General features: G+C 42.3%; 1 protein-coding gene across 1 annotated transcript in view; it reads right to left on the reverse strand.

Moving 5' to 3' along the window:
* Window positions 1-21,920, reverse strand: part of LOC126183797 (uncharacterized) — a 258,705-nt gene that overhangs the window by 120,666 nt on the left and 116,119 nt on the right. Inside the window, exons 3-4 of the mRNA XM_049926039.1 lie at window positions 7,226-7,309; window positions 7,025-7,122 (exon numbers count right to left, since the gene is read on the reverse strand). Coding sequence (XP_049781996.1) covers window positions 7,025-7,122; window positions 7,226-7,309 — 182 coding nt within the window. The remainder of the gene's footprint in view (window positions 1-7,024; window positions 7,123-7,225; window positions 7,310-21,920) is intronic.

A 21,920-nucleotide genomic window follows, 5' to 3' on the forward strand; every position in this document is an offset into this window, starting at 1 on the left:
GTCCCTTATTCAGGAACACACATTATCAATAACTTGCCAGCACCCACAGAGAGCTTAACTAGCAAAGTTCAGTTTAAGAGAAGCCCAAAGGATTTATTGGTGGTCTCCTACTCCTACTCTACTGACGCATTTTTTGACATTAATAACATACACACATCAGTTGGTTCTGCTAAGACCTTTTAATATTACGTACAATCTGACTTTTGTACAAATTCAGTGCAGTAATGCGATCATTGTAAATAAATGTTCTAAACTGACTTTTCTATTTCATGATTCAAGGCTCCACCAGCCTACAAAACATCATAGGGCTTAATGTTTTGAACATTTACATTTTTCATCACAAGCTATTTATTACCTTTTAAATGGAAATATGTTTAAGATTTTTTGACTTGCTCTACATCCATGAGCACCATTTTCTTTTTTAAAAAAAGAATTTAATGTGCATCCCTGTATTCTGACATGTTCTATATCTCAGAGGATTTTTTCACTGTGGAGCAATTGGATGGTTAATTACATCTAATCCAAGTCTAGCCTCAGAGCCATAACAGGAAATGCAGATAGTTGTGTGTCCAATTCCCACACAGAATGGTAGGCTTCTTCACTGTTAGAACTGAAGTTAGCTCTTTGCCTCTCCCTAGTCTCTTGATATGCCTGGAAATATGGAAATGGACTTGTGGACTACGTTCTGTCATGAAAGTACTGCACTGTGCGCTGGGCTATCTCCACTGGTGTTACTTTCAGGACGCCATTGTCTTGTATGGCAACTAATGGACATGACATCCTTTTCCCTGAGATCATCTTTACCAATTCCCTTACTTCAATGGAGGACTTCAGAACCTCACATCAAGGCCCCTTCTTGTCCTCATTAACTTTCTGTCAGGCTTTTGCCCTCACTTTTGACAGGCTTGAAGAGCTCTTGCTTGGATCTCTGTGCCACTGTTTACCTGTCCCTTATTGCAGGCCAGCACTGTTTGTTCCACCAAGAGTCAGGCTGCCGCATATGAGGGCTGAAGATTTTGATATGGATGCATCAATGGCAGAGCTGATCACATCTGTAATGTGACACACTGTGTGTTCTAATAAACCTAAATGACTGTACAGCACCCAGTTTGCCTTGTTGATCATTCATTTAGGCAATTTTATTTCTGGTTCTGTTCTTTGTATACACTGAGGTGACAGAAGTCATGGGATACTGCCTAATATTGTGTCAGACCTCCTTTTGCCCATTGTAGTGCAGCAACTCAATGTCGCTTGGATTCAACAATTTATTCGACGTACCCTGCAGAAATATTGAGCCATACTGCTCCTATACATCTACATCTACATCCATACTCCGCAAGCCACCCGACGGTGTGTGGCGGAGGGTACCTTGAGTACCTCTATCAGTTCTCCCTTCTATTCCAGTCTCGTATTGTTCGTGGAAAGAAGGATTGTTGGTATGCCTCTGTGTGGGCTCTAATCTCTCTGTTTTTATCCTCATGGACTCTTCGCGAGATATACGTAGGAGGGAGCAATATACTGCTTGACTCTTCGGTGAAGGTATGTTCTCGAAACTTTGACAAAAGCCCGTACCGAGCTACTGAGCGTCTCTCCTGCAGAGTTTTCCACTGGAGTTTATCTATCATCTCCGTAACGCTTTCGCGATTACTAAATGATCCTGTAACGAAGCGCGCTGCTCTCCGTTGGATCTCCTCTATATCTTCTATCAACCCTATCTGGTACGGATCCCACACTGCTGAGCAGTATTCAAGCAGTGGGCGAACAAGCGTACTGTAACCTATTTCCTTTGTTTTTGGATTGCATTTCCTTAGGATTCTTCCAATGAATCTCAGTCTGGCATCTGCTTTACCGACGATCAACATTATATGATCATTCCATTTTAAATCACTCCTAATGCGTACTCCCAGATAATTTATGGAATTAACTGCTTCCAGTTGCTGACCTGCTATTTTGTAGCTAAATGATAAAGGATCTATCTTTCTGTGTATTTGCAGCACATTACACTTGTCTACATTGAGATTCAATTGCCATTCCCTGCACCATGCGTCAATTCGCTTCAGATCCTCCTGCATTTCAGTACAATTTTCCATTGTTACAACCTCTCGATACACCACAGCATCATCTGCAAAAAGCCTCAGTGAACTTCCGATGTCATCCACCAGGTCATTTATGTATATTGTGAATAGCAACGGTCCTATGACACTCCCCTGCGGCACACCTGAAATCACTCTTACTTCGGAAGACTTCTCTCCATTGAGAATGACATGCTGCATCCTGTTATCCAGGAACTCCTCAATCCAATCACACAATTGGTCTGATAGTCCATATGCTCTTACTTTGTTCATTAAACGACTGTGGGGAACTGTATCGAACGCCTTGTGGAAGTCAAGAAACACGGCATCTACCTGGGAACCCGTGTCTATGGCCCTCCGAGTCTCGTGGACGAATAGCGCAAGCTGGGTTTCACATGACCGTCTTTTTCGAAACCCATGGTGATTCCTACAGAGTAGATTTCTAGTCTCCAGAAAAGTCATTATACTTGAACACAATACGTGTTCCAAAATTCTACAACTGATCGACGTTAGAGATATAGGTCTATAGTTCTGCACATCTGTTCGACGTCCCTTCTTGAAAACGGGGATGACCTGTGCCCTTTTCCAATCCTTTGGAACGCTACGCTCTTCTAGAGACCTACGGTACACCGCTGCAAGAAGGGGGGCAAGTTCCTTCGCGTACTCTGTATAAAATTGAACTGGTATCCCATCAGGTCCAGAGGCCTTTCCTCTTTTGAGCGATTTTAATTGTTTCTCTATCCCTCTGTCGTCTATTTCGATATCTACCATTTTGTCATCTGTGCGACAATCTAGAGAAGGAACTATAGTGCAATCTTCCTCTGTGAAACAACTTTGGAAAAAGACATTTAGTATTTCGGCCTTTAGTCTGTCATCCTCTGTTTCAGTACCATTTTGGTCACAGAGTGTCTGGACATTTTGTTTTGATCCACCTACCGCTTTGACATAAGACCAAAATTTCTTAGGATTTTCTGCCAAGTCAGTACATAGAACTTTACTTTCGAATTCATTGAACGCCTCTCGCAGAGCCCTCCTAACACTACATTTCGCTTCGCGTAATTTTTGTTTGTCTGCAAGGCTTTGGCTATGTTTATGTTTGCTGTGAAGTTCCCTTTGCTTCGGCAGCAGTTTTCTAACTCTGTTGTTGTACCACGGTGGCTCTTTTCCATCTCTTACGATCTTGCTTGGTACATACTCATCTAACGCATAATGTACGACGGTTTTGAACTTTGTTCACTGATCCTCAACACTATCTGTACTTGAGACAAAACTCTTGTGTTGAGCCAACAGGTACTCTGAAATCTGCTTTTTGTCACTTTTTCTAAACAGAAAAATCTTCCTACCCTTTTTAATATTCCTATTTACGGCTGAAATCATCGATGCTGTAACCGCTTTATGATCGCCGATTCCCTGTTCTGCGTTAACTTTTTCAAATAGTTCGGGTCTGTTTGTCACCAGAAGGTCTAATATGTTATCGCCACGAGTCGGTTCTCTGTTTAACTGCTCAAGGTAGTTTTCAGATAAAGCACTTAAAAAAATTTCACTGGATTCTTTGTCACTGCCACCCGTTATGAACGTTTGAGTCTCCCAGTCTATATCCGGCAAATTAAAATCTCCACCCAGAACTATAACATGTTGGGGAAATCTACTCGAAATATTTTCCAAATTATCCTTCAGGTGCTCAGCCACAACAGCTGCTGAGCCAGGGGGCCTATAGAGACATCCAATTACCAAGTCTGAGCCTGCTTTAACCGTGACCTTCACCCAAATCATTTCACATTTCGGATCGCCGTCAATTTCCTTCGATACTATTGCACTTCTTATCGCTATAAACACGCCTCCCCCTTCACTGTCCAGCCTGTCTCTGCGGTATACATTCCAATCTGAGTTTAGGATTTCAGTACTGTTTACGTCTGGTTTCAGCCAACTTTCTGTCCCTAGTACTATATGGGCGTTGTGACCATTAATGAGAGCGTAACTGTCCATAACTGTGAAAGTTTTGCCAGTGTAGCGAACTGACTTCACTATGTCCCATAAATGTTCAATGGGATTCATGTCAGGTAATCTGGGTGGCCAAATCATTTGCTCAAATTGTCCAGAATGTTCTGGGAACCTATTGCGAGCAATAGTGGTCAAGTGACATGGCATATTGTCATCCATAAAATTTCCATCTTTGTTTGAGAATGAAGTCCATGAATGGCCGCAAATGGTCTCCGAGTAACTGAACAAGCCATTTCCAGTCAATAATCTGTTCAAATGGACCAGAGGATCCAGTCCATTCCATGTAAACACAGTCCACACCATTATGGAGCCACCACTAGCTTGCACAGTGCCTTGTTGACAACTTGGGTCCACACGGCTTCTTGGGGGTCTGTGCCACACTCGATCCCTAACATCAGCTCTTGTCAACCAAAATCAGGACTCGTCTGATCAGGCCACTGTTTTTCAGTTGCCTGAGGTACAACCGATATGGTCACGAGTCTAGGAGAGCCACTGCAGGCGGTGTCTTACTATTAGCAAAGGTACTCGCGTCAGTTGTCTGCTGCTCATTAACGTGAAATTTCACTGGACTGTAGTAATGGATATGTTTGTCGTATGTCCCACATTAGGCCATTGGCCACTGCGTTTTTTGTAAAGAGAGGCATTGCCCAAAATTTGGTATTCTCGACACACACTTCACATTGTGAATCTCAGACTATTGAATTCCAGAATGATTTCTGAAATGGAATGTCCCATACGTCTTGCTCCAACTACAATTCTGCACTCAAAGTCTGTTAATTCCCATTGTGTGGCAATAATCACTTCGGAACCTTCACACATCAATCACCTGCATACAAATGCCGGATTCACCAATGCACTGCCCTTTTATACCTTGTGTACACAATACTACTCCCTTCTGTATATGTGCATATTACTATTAAATAATTTTTGTCACCTCAGTATAATGTCGACAGAAACTGGTAAATGGTTGTTGTAGTGGAGGTCAGCTACCCTTCCCACTTAGCAGATTCTGTGGGAGCATAAGAGAAAACATCAAGGGCAGAGAATGACCCTGGGCTGTGCTATAATGTGTCATTTTCCCAATCTTCAAGAGGCATATGTTTTCTGATCATCAGAGATTTGTAGGTAGAGTTACAGGCCCACAGCTCTCGCCCAAAAGGAATCATGTTTGGGGATGGTGGTAGACTGACTTCAAGAGCACCTCACTATGTATGGATTCCTGTGGCCGGAGATCAATGGAACAAACTGTTACCTTGAACAACATGACATGTACTTTGATAGCAACTAATGATGCTTTAGTACCTATTCTATTGCACTGACTTCTTCCCCTGTACTTTAGCTTTTTGGGAAGAAACAGAATGCTTGACAACGTGTACCAACTGTTGTTGGTGAGATTGTAGCTTTTGGGACACTGTCATTATGTTGTCAGCCTTCAAAGTCTGTGAAACTGATTCTCTGGCAGTTGTCCACTTTGTCGTATTTACTGCTAGTGCAAATAAGGTAATGAACTATGAAAGCAGCAGAGGCTTAAGTTATTTCTTTCCTTCAGCATATGGCACATGTTTTTAAATTTGATACTGTACTTCTTTTCTTCGATGTAGACTGGATCCACTCTCTGCTCCAAACAATGTTTGTTAGACGATTTAGCACATATTGGTGGAGACACATATTCTACACTTTGCTCATGAGCTGCTTGGCTGTTAAAAATCACTATAGGTTTTTCCTCGAGGCTTCCATTTACTCCCTTCATCATGTTCTGCACATCTGTAACACCTTTATCTTATCTGCCCATTCTTTTTGTATTTCAATGACACTCGCTAATTAGGTCACCTGATTCCACTCCACGGTTGGAATTTTAAGTTTTATGTAGTTCAGTTACAATGGGAAGAGTCAGCAAGCTTCTTAGATTTATGTAACTTTTTTACTTTCCCAGAAGTGATAGTTTTGGTCAGCAACTTATTTTAGATTCTCCCAATTGGTTCTGGGCTACTTTTAATAGTTACTCTCTACACCTTTTTGTAAGTAAAATGGGGATATCTTATCAAACGTGTCTTCTGAACTTTTAATTATCATGAAAACATTTTGACACGCCTGTGTTCTGTTACTACTAAGTGTTTCTTATTTTTGTAGACGAGTGCTCAGGAGGGTTAATCTCCAGAATTCTCTTGTAGGGTTGAGTAAGTACTCACTATTGGTGAAGCCAATCCACTAGGAAACTTTTTAAGAATTTATAACCTCCATTGGCATTCCACAAGCAGCTAGGGTAAGAGGAGTCCACCCACACTTACCTGGGTAAGTTTTGTACAAGTGAGGTGAGATAGGTGCTTCAGAAGCTATCCAGTAACAGCTGTTTCACCTCAACAGCCAGCACACAGCCTCTTTCACTGTGACACCGCAGGGTGGTTGCTGAAGCATGCACAGACTTTCATGTTACAGAACAGCATTTACCAGTCACCGCTTAGGAATCCCATGTCAACCAAACCTGCCAGACCAACCAACAAAGACTGTGCTTTCCGAGATGCTTGCCATTTGGCGTGATACAAAGGATGGTATACCTCACATCTTAGCAGTGCTTTTAGTTGCAAACCTTCAGTGTGGCAAAGCCTAACAACTTGCTTCTATGTTTTAAGCTCTAGAATAACACTCAAAGAATAGTGCAGCACAGTGTAAAGCAGTCTCACTAATGTCACTACTAAAGTCCTAGAATCCTTCATTAAGAATAGAAATATTACTTCAGAGTTGGAGAAACTTGTTTCTAGTTCCTACATTAAATAGCACACAACAATAACAAAAGCTGAAATGCTTTTGAATGTTTCAGTCACATTACTGGACCTACAATGAAGTTTCTGTATTGTTGAGCTTTCATGTGGAGCCTTTGGAGTAGTTACGAACTGTAATTTGTGGGGGAAAAAAACATGTCTAGTAATAAAGAATGGAATTTTCTGTCATACCGGTAAAATTCTGCAATTGCCTGCAGTTCCAAAGTACCACCAGCTTCATTCACATTTCGAATTTTTTTCACATAGTCATCAAACGAACCGTCTACAAACTGTAAAAAGAAAAAGAAGTGTGAATGTCAACACCAGAGAGAAAGAGAGAGAGAGAGAGAGAGAGAGAGAGAGAGAGAGAGAGAGAATTTTCCATCAACGTACCTTACTGAATTTCATCCTTTGTCTTAACATATAATCCGTACAATGTTTACGGACTATTTTATGAGCAGCCTGTGTGAAGAAAATCTGAAAAATAAAGAAATATGTAAACCATCTTATTTGAAGAAAGCATAAGTAAAACTATCTTATTTGAAGAAAGCAAAAGTAAACTTTTATAGGCTGATCAATTGCTTAAGCAATTACAGTGCTTAATATTAGAAAGGAAGACCACTTTCTTTTCTAAATTCTAGGAAGGGCTTAGTTCTTAGTTGATTCAATTTACAAAGAATGAACGAGAATTCACTGGGTAGTGTTGGTGGTGGTGGTGGTGGTGGTGGTATAAGCAGCAGCTCACCTCCCCTTTTTTGTTTAGGTTGTGGTTATTAGTAACCTTCCTAAAATAATGGAACACAAATGTGATTGCAAATCATCAAAATTCTGAAACTGAAACCACAAACTCTTCATTTAAAGCCCATTAACTTCTAAACTAGTCACATCCAAATACACATTTAGACAAAACCCAAAACTAAATATGTACTTATTGTGAAAGATTATCTGTTTTATGGTGTTCCACAACCTGATAATTTCCCTTAATAAATATGAAAGTATGCATTTAGTGAGTGGAACAAAATCTTCCTTCATAAGCATTTTTCTTGAGAATGTTAATTGATACACTTAAGACATCTTAGAAAATTTTTCTAATGATAATATTGGATCCAAATCTGAGGCAAAAGCTTATCTCGACTCACCCCTACACTAACACCACTATTCAGTGCTGGAAAACTAACATTTAAGATGGCATTATGCTATTAACAACATGGATTGAGGCGTCTTTGTAGGTGCATGCCCCTGTTACAACATGGGCACATGAACAATTCCATTCACAGCAAGAGAGATGGACACATGCTACTCTTGTCAATAAGCTGCAGGTGCAGTGCAGTGCAGATGCAGATACAGATTAAGTTCACCTGTATGGCTGACCATTTGGCAGTGGGTTTGTTTATCAAAGCCAGGTAGGTGAGTTGGTGATCTGCGTAAGTGTGGCTGAAGCATAAACATGCCCTCTAAACAACCTAACATTACTGACAACCTAACATTACTGACAAGGTTTACTGTAAGGGATATATATCCCTTACTGGATTTTAACATTTACAATGAACAGGTTCAAAATGTGCAAGCATGTGTATTTTATTTACCTCACAAAATTTGCAATCATAATGGTGAATTCTAAATATGAGAAAACTTTACATTAAGGGGAAAGTATAATTCATCAAACCAACATGGTTATGAAGTCCTTCACTGTATATTATGAAAGCATATTTTTTGCTTTGTTTAGAGAGTTAGTTAGACTGAAGCATTTGAAAGTGTCTGAAATGTCTGCACATTTTGTTGTTGTTCCGATGAAATCGATTCCCTGGCTAAGCTGGATGCACTGGGAGTTGCAATTTGTGAGGTATATAGGGAAGCAGTTTCTGCAGTATACTGATTTGCAACATACAAGGACTAGCTGGCAGATAATGAAGAAACAGACATTAAATGTAAAGTTTCCAGTTCAATTTTTAAATCAGAAAGTACTTTACAGATATACATTTCTGCTAGAGACTGAAGACTTGGTGCTAAGGTTAGAACGTTTTTCAGAAATATCTCCTCCAAAGAAAGGAAGGTGATCACCATTGATGAAAATGATTCCCTGAGTGCAGCAGGGTAAGGGCAGCGTCATTTATAGGGTCTACATCATCAGTTACCCTGAGCTTGAGTTTTAGACATCCCTATGAACATGTAGCACTGTTTTTCATAGCAGCTTTTCTAAAAACTTGAACTGTTGTCATTGAACGTATAATGTCCGATTCCTTTGCTTTCCTCCCTCTGCCACATCGAACCACTTACACGGAAGGAAAATACAGAGATGCTATACCAGTGGTGATGAGATTAGCACTGACACTTCGAATTATTGCTACTGGGGACAATTACTCCACCTTGAAAATCCAGTTCAAGGTATCTACTGCATAAAGCTATCCTCGCCCCAGAATTTTGTGAAGCTCTGGCGAAATCCCTGGAAGGCTACACTAAGGTAGGTTGATGACTGATTAAAGTTTCTTTCTCTGGAAAATGAAACACTTATCTCATTTTTGTTTAGTTTTTAACTTTGCCTTATGCAAAATACAATGACTTTCTTTTTATTACAGAGACCTGTCTCAACACCCCTGTGGGGCAAATTTATTTTCATAAAATATCATATAAAGTTGATGGTCATTTATCTATTTTAGCCCTAAAAACTATAACATATTCGTTTCATTTAGTTTGTTTTGATTGCCCACATGAAAATTACACTGCTAGAGAGAATGTATTTTTACAGGACAGTTTTTTGTGGTCCCTCATCATTTTGACAAAATGTCATCTGGAAAGTAGTCATGAAGAAAATTTCTTATTTTTAAGTACTTTTTTGTGGTTAGTGGTTGTATACGGCATTGTACTTACATTTGCTGTCCTGTTGTGCATCTCTAGTGGATCTCTCTTCCTACTGAAATTGTGTACAAAATTTCCCACACTTTTTCACATTTAACTCTCATCTTTTATTTCCTCAGAATTGTAGACATGTCCATATGGGCACGCACGCGTGCATGCAGTGGTGGGTCTTATTTTGTTTTGTCGTAAGTGTTTAATTACAGTATTTTCTTTTTACCGTCAACTTGCTAATTCTAGAGAAGATTAATTTGATGTAACATAAGATTTTTAAGTGAAGTTTCTTTCACTGTTTAGGGAATTTGGCAGGCAAACATGTGGTTCTACTGTACTCTGACAACTGTGGAAGCAGCTATTTCAATTATAAAAACTATTTCCATGTTCTTTTATTTGCTCATGTTGATGCAAACTATTTGTGAACTGAAGCAGCTCATAAACGAATCAGTTTAGCACATCAGCACATCAGAGCCTCACAATCACTCTTCTACAACATGTATATGTCTGAGGTATGAATGAAAGCTTTTTATTTTAAGTTTTTAGGACAGCTACAATTCACCATCAATTTTAATAGACCAGTTTCACTCGATTTAACAATAGCTTTGTCAGAAACTGTGGAATTTACTAATTTGGACAGCAAATTCCACAGTTTATGATTATGCTTTTGTTAAATTGAGTGAAATCGGTAACAATAATATTGCAACTCGTGGCTGTCCTATAAACTTGATTTCAACAGTCTTTGTTTCCCCTATGAGCAATGGCTGCTCTGTCTTTCTTTTGTCCAAATTTAATTTTGTTGTTTCCAGGTTGTTGTTACTTGTGAGGAACTGTACACAGTCACTTCATTTCACTCTGTCTTTACAAACTGTGGAATTTACCAGCCATAAAAAATGAAATGTATGATAATACTTTCCAAATTCCGTTTGTTTATCATTAGACCACTCAGCCAAAGTGCTCATAAAATGACAAATTGAAAGATTGTTTTTGACAATAATTTAAATGGTGAGCCTTAGTAAAAGAAAGCACAAAATGGACAGAACCACGGGAGGGTCACAAACGCTTTACGTGTCTCCATCTTAGATGGGGACACTCCTGTGCCTGCAACTGCACCTCCACCTCTACCTGTGCACAGTGCTCTGTGTGCACAACCTAGAGGCATGTGTGACTTAACACAGGTGTGCGTGCCTCCTTCCTTCTTTGTGCAACAGCTGCATGCACCTAGTCTACATGGAAAATTGCACAGGTGTAAACACCTTTAGGGAATCAGAGCAGACAAAATTATTCTGTCAGCTGCACCTCTGTTTCAGTGCCTGTAAGATAACAGAGCTCTACACTGCAGAATGTACATGACAGTATGGACCTGCTTAGATACGTCACTGTAAATGACCAATTTTGAGGCTAATCTAAAAAATTGAGAAGAATTTGTTTAAAGTCAGGCATATAAGATTTCTTGTACTTTATTAAATTTAAAAACAGCCTTGGCCACACAACTAACTAGGGACAGTAAGAGAGACAACCCTGTCTGAATAGGTTAGTTGAGGAAAACCATACAATACAGCCATTGCCCAGCCATCACACGACAGAGCAATGTCTTTAGTGCCCATGCGAAAACAGATAGACGAGTGTCAGTAAAATGCACAAAACAGGAAGACAAAACAGCACTTAAAACACAGGTAACAAAAGCTAAAAAATAATGCGCTTACCTGTGCAGAAACACAGAACGAAGTATTGCGTCAGTAGTACAACATTAATGATACAGGAAGAAAGTGGTATAACGAGCTAAAACAATATAGCAGATGGACAACAAAGGAGAAGCTAGACACATTGCAGTGCACTTAAACCTCCAGCCTAAAAGTTTAGGCCAGAGTCCATACACATGTCAAAACTTTAAAACCTTAGTCACACTCATCTCATCATCAGCTAACATAGAGGGCACATCCCCACCAATGATATAAAATGCACTCCATTAAAATATGGTGGATAGGTATGTGCACGCCACAAGCATCACAAAACAGGGGATCTTCTCATCATAGTAAAAAGCAATGTGTGAGATGGCAGCATCCAATTCTAAGATGAGTGAGGGTCACTTCATCGTGCCTGAGCAACTGGCAGGAGGAACACCACAGCCGTGTTGTTGACTTCACCAACCACAGCTTATTGGCTGTTAGCACCAGCCATTCCTCATCCCACAACTGCATGCACTTCCTGTGTAGTGCAGAAATGACAGCCTGCAAGGGAATAGGACACTCAGCTGCATCTTGTCCTCTGCAGGCCTACTCGGCAGCCTGATCAGCCTGTTCGTTTCCCTATATCTCTACATGACCTGGCACCCAGCAGAATGACTGCCACTTAGCCTGCCAATGGAGCAAGTACAGTTGGTCACATATCAGCCAGACCAGTTCCTCAGCTGGATAAAGGTTCTGTAACGATTGTAAGGCACTCATGGAATCAGAGCAAATGAAAAAGCATTTGCCCGGAATACAACGCATTTGCTCCAGAGCCTTCAGGATTGTGTGGAGCTCCGCTGAGAAAACAGTATACTCGTCAGGAAGGTGAAACCTTGTGACATGGTCGGGGAACACGACAGAGCAGCCAAAGGAATTCCCTTGTTTGGAGCCATCAGTGTACACTACTGTTAAACTGTGATGCATATCTAAAATGTTAAAAAACAGATATTGAAATGTAAAATCTGACATACAATCTATCTTAAAATTTGTCAAGTCTGAAATAAGTCTGGGCCTTCAGAGACATCAAGGTGGAAATTATTCCCACTGCGATTTAAAACATGAAAACCGGACATACCGATCTCTAGAAGGCAATCCTGTGTACAAACACCATAGGGCCTCATTGCCTGTTACTTGTTACGAAAAAGTCTTTCCAGTGGAGGCTGAGCAACTGATATAGTAGGCAGGTGTGTATGATGTGGACAGTGTTTTATACGCCTGGCACACCGTAAGCAGCCGTTGCCTGATGTGAAGTGGCGGTTCACCAACCTCTGCACAGAGGCTTGGTATGGGGCTTGTTCTGAATGCCCCAGTGGCCAACTGGATCCCTTCATGGTACACCACGTCAAACATCTTTAAATAAGAGGGTCTCACTGACCCATACACCGTGCAGCCATAATTGAGCTGAGATCACACGAAAGCCACAGTACATGGGGAGCAGACAGGACTTGTCTGCTCCAGTTTTATGGGGCAAAGACATTTTAGAATACTTAAAGCTGTAAGTGACCTTTTCTTTCCACGTCCTTAAGATGTGGTAACCGCGTAAGCTTAGCGTGAAATATGAGGCCCAGAAACTTCACTGTATCTTTAAAATTAGGACAGTGTCTCTCATCCTCAACTCAGGAAAGTTTAAAATGGAATGAGAATGGTTAAAAAGAACACACACAGACTTCTCGGTGGAAAACTTAAAACTGCTCGTTTGCGCCCATTCATCCAAATGTCGAAGAGTTGGTTGCAACTGATGTTTTGTCGTTGCGAGGCTTTAAGGAGCGCAAAACATAGAGAAGTCATCCACAAACAAAGAACACTGGACAGGACTTTTCACTATGGATGTAATGCTATTAATGACTATGACAAAGACAGTCATACTTAAGAAGCTACCTTGAGTGACACCATTCTCCAGCTCAGAGTTATCAGACAGGACTTCACTGACATGGTATATAAAATATCGTGGCGAGACGAAGGACTGAATAAAAATGGAAAAACAACCATGAAAACCCCCATTCGTAAAGCTTCTCCAGGATAAAATGCCTCCAAATAGTACCGTAGGCCTAGCCCACCCGGTTAGCCGTGCGGTCTAACGCACTGCTTCCCAAGCTGGAAGGCGTGCCAGTACCCGGCACAAATCTGCATCGCAGATTAGTGTTGAGGTCTGGTGTACTGGCCAGCCTGTGGATGGATTTTGATCTGCCTCAGTGAATGTGGGCTGGTTCCCTTATTCCACCTCAGTTACATTATGTCGGCGATTGCTGTGCAAACACTGTCTCCATGTACGCGTACACCATAATTAGTCTACCATGCAAAAATTCAGGTTACACTCGTCTGGAATGAGAGGTTCCCAGGGGGAGGGCCACTGGGGGCTGAACTGCACAATAACCCTGGGTTCGATGTATGGTGGTGGTAGGGTGAGTGGACTGCAGTAGCCTGTCATGTACCACTGAGGGCTGCAGCAGGGACAAAGCCTCTCCGTCGTTTCTAGGTCCCAAGTTAAATAAATAAATAAATAAATAAAATGGTTGAAATAAAGGGGAAACTACAGCCTTAATTTTTCCCGAGGGCATGCAGCTTTCCTGCATGATTAAATGATGGCGTCCTTTTGGGTAAAATATTCCGGAGGTAAAATAGTCCCCCATTCGGATATCCGGGCGGGGACTACTCAAGAGGACATTGTTATCAGGAGAAAGAAAACTGGCGTTCTATGGGTCGGAGTGTGGAATGTCAGATTCCTTAATCGGTCTGGTAGGTTAGAAAATTTAAAAAGGGAAATGGATAGGTTAAAGTTAGATATAGTGGGAATTAGTGAAGTTCGGTGGCAGGAGGAACAAGACTTTGGGTCAGGTGAATACAGGGTTATAAATACAAAATCAAATAGGGGTAATGCAGGAGTAGGTTTAATAATGAATTTAAAAAAAAAAAAAAAATATTTGGAGTGCGGGTAAGCTACTACAAACAGCAGAGTGAACACATTATTGTGGCCAAGACAGACACAAAGCCCACGCCTACTACAGTAATAAAAGTTTATATGCCAACTAGCTCTGCAGATGATGATGAAATTGATGAAATGTATGATGAGATAAAAGAAATAATTCAGGTAGTGAAGGGAGACGAAAATTTAATAGTCATGGGTGACTGGAATTCGACAGTAGGAAAAGGGAGAGAAGGAAACGTAGTAGGTGAATATGGATTGGGGCTAAGAAATGCAAGAGGAAGCCGCCTGGTAGAATTTTGCACAGAATGTAACTTAATCATGGCTAACACTTGGTTCAAGAATCATAAAAGAAGGTTGAATACATGGAAGGGGCCTGGAGATACTGGAAGATATCAGATAGATTACATAATGGTAAGACAGAGATTCAGCAACCAGAATTTAAATTGTAAGAGATTTCCAGGGGCAGGTGTGGACTCTGACCACAATCTATTGGTTATGAATTGTAGATTAAAACTGAAGAAATTGCAAGAAGGTGGGAATTTAAGGAGATGGGACCTGGATAAACTGAAAGAACCAGAGGTTGTAGAGAGTTTCAGGGAGAGCATAAGGGAACAATTGACAGGAATGGGGGAAAGAAATACAGTGGAAGAAGAATGGGTAGCTTTGAGAGACGAAATAGTGAAGGTAGCAGAGGATCAAGTAGTTAAAGAGATGAGGGCTAATAGAAATCCTTGGGTAACAGAAGAGATATTGAATATAATTGATGAAAGGAGAAAATATAAAAATGCAGTAAATGACGCAGGCAAAAAGGAATACAAACGTCTCAAAAATGAGATCGACAGGAAGCGCAAAATAGCTAAGCAGGGATGGCTAGAGGTCAAATGTAAGGATTTAGAGGTGCATATCGCTAGGAGTAAGATAGATACTGCCTACAGGAAAAGTAGAGACCTTTGGAGAAAAGAGAACCACTTGCATGAATATCAAGAGCTCAGATGGAAACCCAGTTCTAAGCAAAGAAGGGAAAGTAGAAAGGTGGAAGGAGTATATTGAGGGTCTATACACGGGCGATGTTCTTGAGGACAGTATTATGGAAATGGAAGGAGGAGGTAGATGAAGACGAAATGGAAGATATGGTACTGCGTGAAGAGTTTGACAGAGCACTGAAAGACCCAAGTCGAAACAGGGCCCCGGGAGTAGACAATATTCCATTAGAACTACTGACAGCCTTGGGAGAGCCAGTCCTGACAAAATTCTACCATCTGGTGAGCAAGATGTACGAGACAGGCGAAATACCCTCAGACTTCAAGAAGAATATAATAATTCCAATCCCAAAGAAAGCAGGTGTTGACAGATGTGAAAGTTACCGAACTATCAGTTTAATAAGTCACAGCTGCAAAATACTAACGCAAATTCTTTACAAACAAATGGAAAAACTGGTAGAAGCCGACCTCGGGGAAGATCAGTTTGGATTCCATAGAAATGTTGGAACACGTGAGGCAATACTGACCTTACGACTTACCTTAGAAGAAAGATTAAGAAAAGGCAAACCTACGTTTCTAGCATTTGTAGACTTAGAGAGAGCTTTTGACAATGTTGACTGGAATACTCTCTTTCAAATTCTGAAGGTGGCAGGGGTAAAATACAGGGAGCGAAAGGCTATTTACAATTTGTACAGAAACCAGATGGCAGTTATAAGAGTTGAGGGACATGAAAGGGAAGCAGTGGTTGGGAAGGGAGTAAGACAGGGTTGTAGCCTCTCCCCGATGCTATTCAATCTGTATATTGAGCAAGCAGTAAAGGAAACAAAAGAAAAATTCGGAGTAGGTATTAAAATCCATGGAGAAGAAATAAAAACTTTGAGGTTCGCTGATGACATTGTACTTCAGTATGAGACAGCAAAGGACTTGGAAGAGCAGTTGAACGGAATGGACAGTGTCTTGAAAGGAGGATATAAAATGAACATCAACAAAAGCAAAATGAGGATAATGGAATGTAGTCGAATTAAACTGGGTGATGCTGTGGGAATTAGATTAGGAAATGAGACACTTAAAGCAGTAAAGGAGTTGTGCTATTTGGGAAGCAAAATAACTGATGATGGTCGAAGTAGTGAGGATATAAAATGTAGACTGGCAATGGCAAGGAAAGCATTTCTGAAGAAGAGAAATTTGTTAACATCAAGTATTGATTTAAGTGTCAGGAAGTCGTTTCTGAAAGTATTTGTATGGAGTTTAGCCATGTATGGAAGTGAAACATGGACGATAAATAGTTTAGACAAGAAGAGAATAGAAGCTTTTGAAATGTGGTGCTACAGAAGAATGAGGAGGTACTGAATAGAATTGGGGAGAAGAGGAGTCTGTGGCACAATTTGACCACAAGAAGGGATCAGTTGGTAGGAAATGTTCCGAGGCATCAAGGGATCACCAATTTAGTACTGGAGGGCAGTGTGGAGAGTAAAAATCATAGAGGGAGACCAAGAGATGAATACACTAAGCAGATTCAGAAGGATGTAGGCTGCAGTAGGTACTGGGAGATGAAGAAGCTTGCACAGGATAAAGTAGCATGGAGAGCTGCATCAAACCAGTCTCAGGACTGAAGATAACGATAACAACAACAACATAAATAAATAATACGTAAATTACATACATACATACCGTACGCCTTCTCGATGTCAAAAAATATACCTAGAAGGTGATGCCGATAGAGGAAAGCAATTGTATAGCTGCCTCCATGAGGCCAAGGTTATCAGAGGTGGAGTGATGCCTCCTGAACCCACACTGAAAGCGACTAAGGAGTTGCTTGGATTATAAGATCCAGACAAGTCAGCAGTTTGTCATCGGCTCCAAGGTCTTCCCCATGCAACTAGTAAGGGCAGCACTATGGTAACTACTTGGGCATGTATGATCTTCTCCAGGTTTTAAAAGAGGAATTAAAATTGTCTCTTGCCACGAGTTGGGGAAGTGACCCGATGCCCAAATGGCATTAAAAAGTGCAAGGATAATACCTTTGTTTCAGCTTGTGAGGTGCCACTGCATACTGTAATGGATCCCTCTGTCATCAGGGGATGTGTCACGAACCACCACCAATGCAGAATCCAGCTCCCACATGGAAAATGGCCAGTTGTAACCTTCATAGCAGGTGGACCTGAAATCCAATTTACACCTCTCAGCAATCACTCTATAGTGTTGGAAACCTGGATCCTGACTGGCTGTTGCTGTAACTGTGGCAAATCATGCCGCCATGGTCTGGCTAATGTCTCGCAGATTGGTTTGGAGAGCGCAGTTTCTCATTAAAGAAGCCATGGGGCACCTGCCTCCTCTCCCAGAAATTCCCCTGATCATCTCCCACACAAAAGAACTTTTGATAGAATGATTAATGGTGTTCAGGAACTGTTGCCACGACCTCTTCTTGCTCTCTCAAATAAGTCGGCAAAACTTTGCACTCGCCACCCGAAAGTCTGCAATATTCTCTGTAGTTGGCCGACGCTTGAACCTACACAAAGCCACACACCTGGCCCTGATTGCAGAGCAGCATTCGGTTCAAAATGGTTCAAATGGCTCTGAGCACTATGGGACTCAACTTCTGAGGTCATTAGTCCCCTAGAACTTAGAACTAGTTAAACCTAACTAACCTAAGGACATCACAAACATCCATGCCCGAGGCAGGATTCGAACCTGCGACCGTAGCGGTCTTGCGGTTCCAGACTGCAGCGCCTTTAACCGCACGGCCACTTCGGCCGGCAGCAGCATTCGGCACTCCAACAACGGACAAGTTGCCTCTTCTGTTGTCCCACGGACTGTGGGATCGATGCTGCAGCAGTGTGGAGGATCATTTTGGTAATATGATCCACCCATGCCTTGACATTCGCACAATGTTCAAACTGGACCTACTGGCTATATAAAGTGTTCAGTCAGCTGTACCGAGCACCCATCGCAGCGGTTTCCTTTCGGGCTCCACCCTATCTGGCAGGTGAATCCAGAATGGGCAGTGATGACTTCCGTGCAAGTCATCGACCACTTCTCAGTGAGCAATGTGAGCAAGAGCTGGAGAGCAAAGTGAGAGATCAATGGCAGAACGACCCAGTTGCTGTGCAGAAGTGAGTGCTTTGTCCTGTATTTAGTAATTATGCACATGATGGCACAAGAAGTCTCTTAATTGTTCTGCCCCTGGGGAAGGTAGCTGCAGAGCCCCAAAGTACATTCTGTGCATTAAAATCACCACAGAGGATGAAGGGGCAGGGTAGCTGTGTAATAAGGTCAATTAGGGCCTCTTCATCAAGCGCATCATGTAAGGGCAAGTAAAGGGAACATATTGTCAATGGATGATGCACGTGCAATGATACAGCAACTGCTTGCAAAGTCTTAAGTGAGAGAGGCGATGAGTGTTAGTACTGACAAACATACCTACACCACCTCTAACTCTCTCTCCACTTGGGTCATCCTTTTTGTGGATAATATAGCCTCATAGCTCAGGGGTGTACGATTGATGGAAATGAGTCTCCTGGAGAGACAGCTACAGTGGTCTATCCTGAGATAAGAGATGGAGTTCCTCCACATGCGTCCTGAACCTCTGCAGGTTCCACTGTAGGATGGCAGCCATTTCATCGACATGGTTTTAATTTACCCGTCTCTGCACTGCGGAGGTAAAGCACTTTTAGAGTGAGAGGGAGTGAAGGAACTGCCTGAATCCAAAGCATCTAATTCCATGATGTCCACCTCATTAGTCAGACATGAAAGAACGATGTCTGATAGTGCTTGGGACAGCTTTTGACCTGAACATCGTGAACCTTTCCCTGCACCCTGTCCGTTCGAAGATGAGGGGGACCGGGGCCATTGAGAGGCACTCTGTGGCTTGTGTGTCGTCTTGACAATCACTACGGAACTACTGCTGGTCTTTCTGTAATGGCTGCTAGGATTGCTTTATCCTTACTTGTTTTGCCTTGGTGCAATTGATGGATTAATTAATTAATTAATTAATTAATTAATTGAGAGAGTATGGGACCAAACTGGGAGGTCAACAGTTCCACGATTCCAAAGTGGGTTACATAAGAAAGAGGGTCTGCTAAAAGTGGACAGATTCAGTCAGAGGAGTCAAATTATAAAAGAATTAACATTAAACACACACAGTAAAAGCATAAAAGGTGAGACCAAATCTAAAAACTGGAAAAAAAGGGGGTAGTCATGGGGTCACAGACTGAAGACTGCGAAAGGAGTCGCAACCACAACCAACCTGCACCTGCTCCAAGACTGATGGAGAACCTTATATCTGGAAATAAAAACCACTTTCATGGATGAAACGAGAGGACCAGGTCAACCATCCGTGGATCGTCCACTAATATTAAATTCAAGGAAGCAGGAAGACTATACTTAGCACGAAGGGTCGAAAGAAGTGGACATGCCACCAATATGTGAGATATCGTCAGTCTGACGCCACAATCACATTGTGAGGGTGGGTCGTTATTTAGGAGGAAACAATGGGTGAGCAGGGTATGGCCAATGCATAAACGGCATAAAACAGTGGACTCCTTCCGAGAGGGGCTGAAAGAAGTGCCTCAAACTGCAGTAGACTCCTTGATTGTGCAGAGTTTATTAGTATCAGCAGTAGCCCTACAGATGGCATTCCACTGTTGGGCAAAGAGAGATTTGACATAGATCTGCATATCTGCAGCTGCAATCGTGAAAGGAAATGGGAGGGGGGGGGGGGGGGGGGTAAGTATCTGCTTCTCTAGCCAAATGGTCAGCCAATTAATTACCTGGGAATCCCACATGACTCGGGATCCAGAGAAAGACAACTGAACAGGTGGCAAGCTCAAGGGCAGAGAGAAGGTCATGGATGGCAGAGACCAAGGGGTGACAAGAGTATCATCGATTGATAGCTGGCAGGCAGCTCATGGAGTCAGAACAAATTAAAACACTATGGAGGGAGGCCTGAGAAACAAAAAGGAGGGCCCTGTGAATGGCTAGAAGCTCTGCTGTAAATACACTACATGATCCTGGCAACAAATGGTGCTCGAAGCTGGTAGGAGATGTGAAAGCATACCCCACCTTATCAGTAGTCTTAGAACCATCAATGTAAAAGATGGTGGCACCCTGGAACTCTGCAAGGATGGCACATACAAGATGCCAGTAAACCACAGGAGCAACAGAGACCTAAGGACCCTGGAAGAGACCGGACCTAATCTGTGGTCTACATACAGTCCAGGAGGGGGGAGGGGGGGGGGGGTATGGGAGGAAAGACACGAGGCACAGTCCAGCGAGTGCAGATGGAGGGCCTGGCAGAGGGTTGTGAGACGCATGCCAACTGGCAATCCCACCCATGGATGGGTGTTAGGAGGAAGACATCCCTCATTGGCGAAGAGCACAGGGCACACAGGATGGTCAGAGAATTGGAGACAGTGTAAGACGCAAGGAGTTAGCTCTGTTGTATGTGTAGAGGGGGAATCCCTGCTTCTTGGAGGAGACTATCAACAGGACTAGGGTGAAAGGCACCAGTAGCCAGACACACCCCACAGTGATGGACAGGGTCAAGGAGTTTCAAAGTGGAAGGAGCTGCTGAGCCCTAAATCTTGCTATCATAATCGAGTCTGTACAAAACCAGAGCACAGTAAAGATGGAGAAAAGTGGAATGGTCTGCACCCAATGTGTGTGGGCCAGGAGGTGTGGCATCCATGTCAGCTTGTAATCAAAAATAAGGTCCAAGAAATGGGGCTGTGCAACAACATCGAGGAGCTGGTTGCCTAAATAAAGTTCTGGATCAGGGTGTACTGTGGGTTGATGACAAAAATGCATAACCCGGGTTTTGGAGGAGGAAAACTGGAAGCCATGGGCGGCAGCCCACACAGAGGCCCATCGGATGGCACCTTGGAGCTGGCACTCAGCAGATGCCACAGAGTGGGAGCTGCAACAAATGCAAAAATCGTCAACGTACAACGCTGTGGTAACCAGAGGCCCAACAGGTCACAAGCTCATTTATGGCAATGAGGAAGAGTGTGACACTTAGCACAGAACCCTACAGGATACCATTCTCCTGAATCTGAGCGGTGCTGAGTGAAGTGCCAACTCAAACCCGGAAGAGCCGGCAAGTTAAAAACTCGTGAATAAAAATCGGAAGGGGACCACGGAAGCCCCAACCATGGATGTTAACTAAAATGTGATGGCGCCAAGTCATGTCATATGCCTTATGTAGGTCAAAGAAAACTGCGACAAGGTGCAGGTGGTGAGTAAAAGCCTGTCGGATGGCTGGTTCCAATTGGAGTAAATGGTTAGTTGGAGCTTGCCCTGCCCACAATCCACACTGATACAATGACAAAAGGCCCCAAGATTCGAGTACCGAACATAATCTGGAGTTGACCATCCTTTCGAGCAGTTTACAAAGCACATTAGTAAGGCTAATGGGGTGGTAACTGTATCGCCATTGTGACAGAAAAGCACCCATGAGCCAGATGTGACTGAAGACCCTGAGGAGCTGTTGCCTCTGGGGAATGTCCAAGTGTTGAATCATCTGATTATGAATGGAATCTGGCCCTGTTGCCATCTTGTGAAGAACTAAGAGCCTGCACCAATGCCCCTTCAGCGAAAGGTGCATTATA

The sequence above is a fragment of the Schistocerca cancellata genome, chromosome 4 (assembly GCF_023864275.1).
Source record: "Schistocerca cancellata isolate TAMUIC-IGC-003103 chromosome 4, iqSchCanc2.1, whole genome shotgun sequence".
NCBI lineage: Eukaryota > Metazoa > Arthropoda > Insecta > Orthoptera > Acrididae > Schistocerca > Schistocerca cancellata.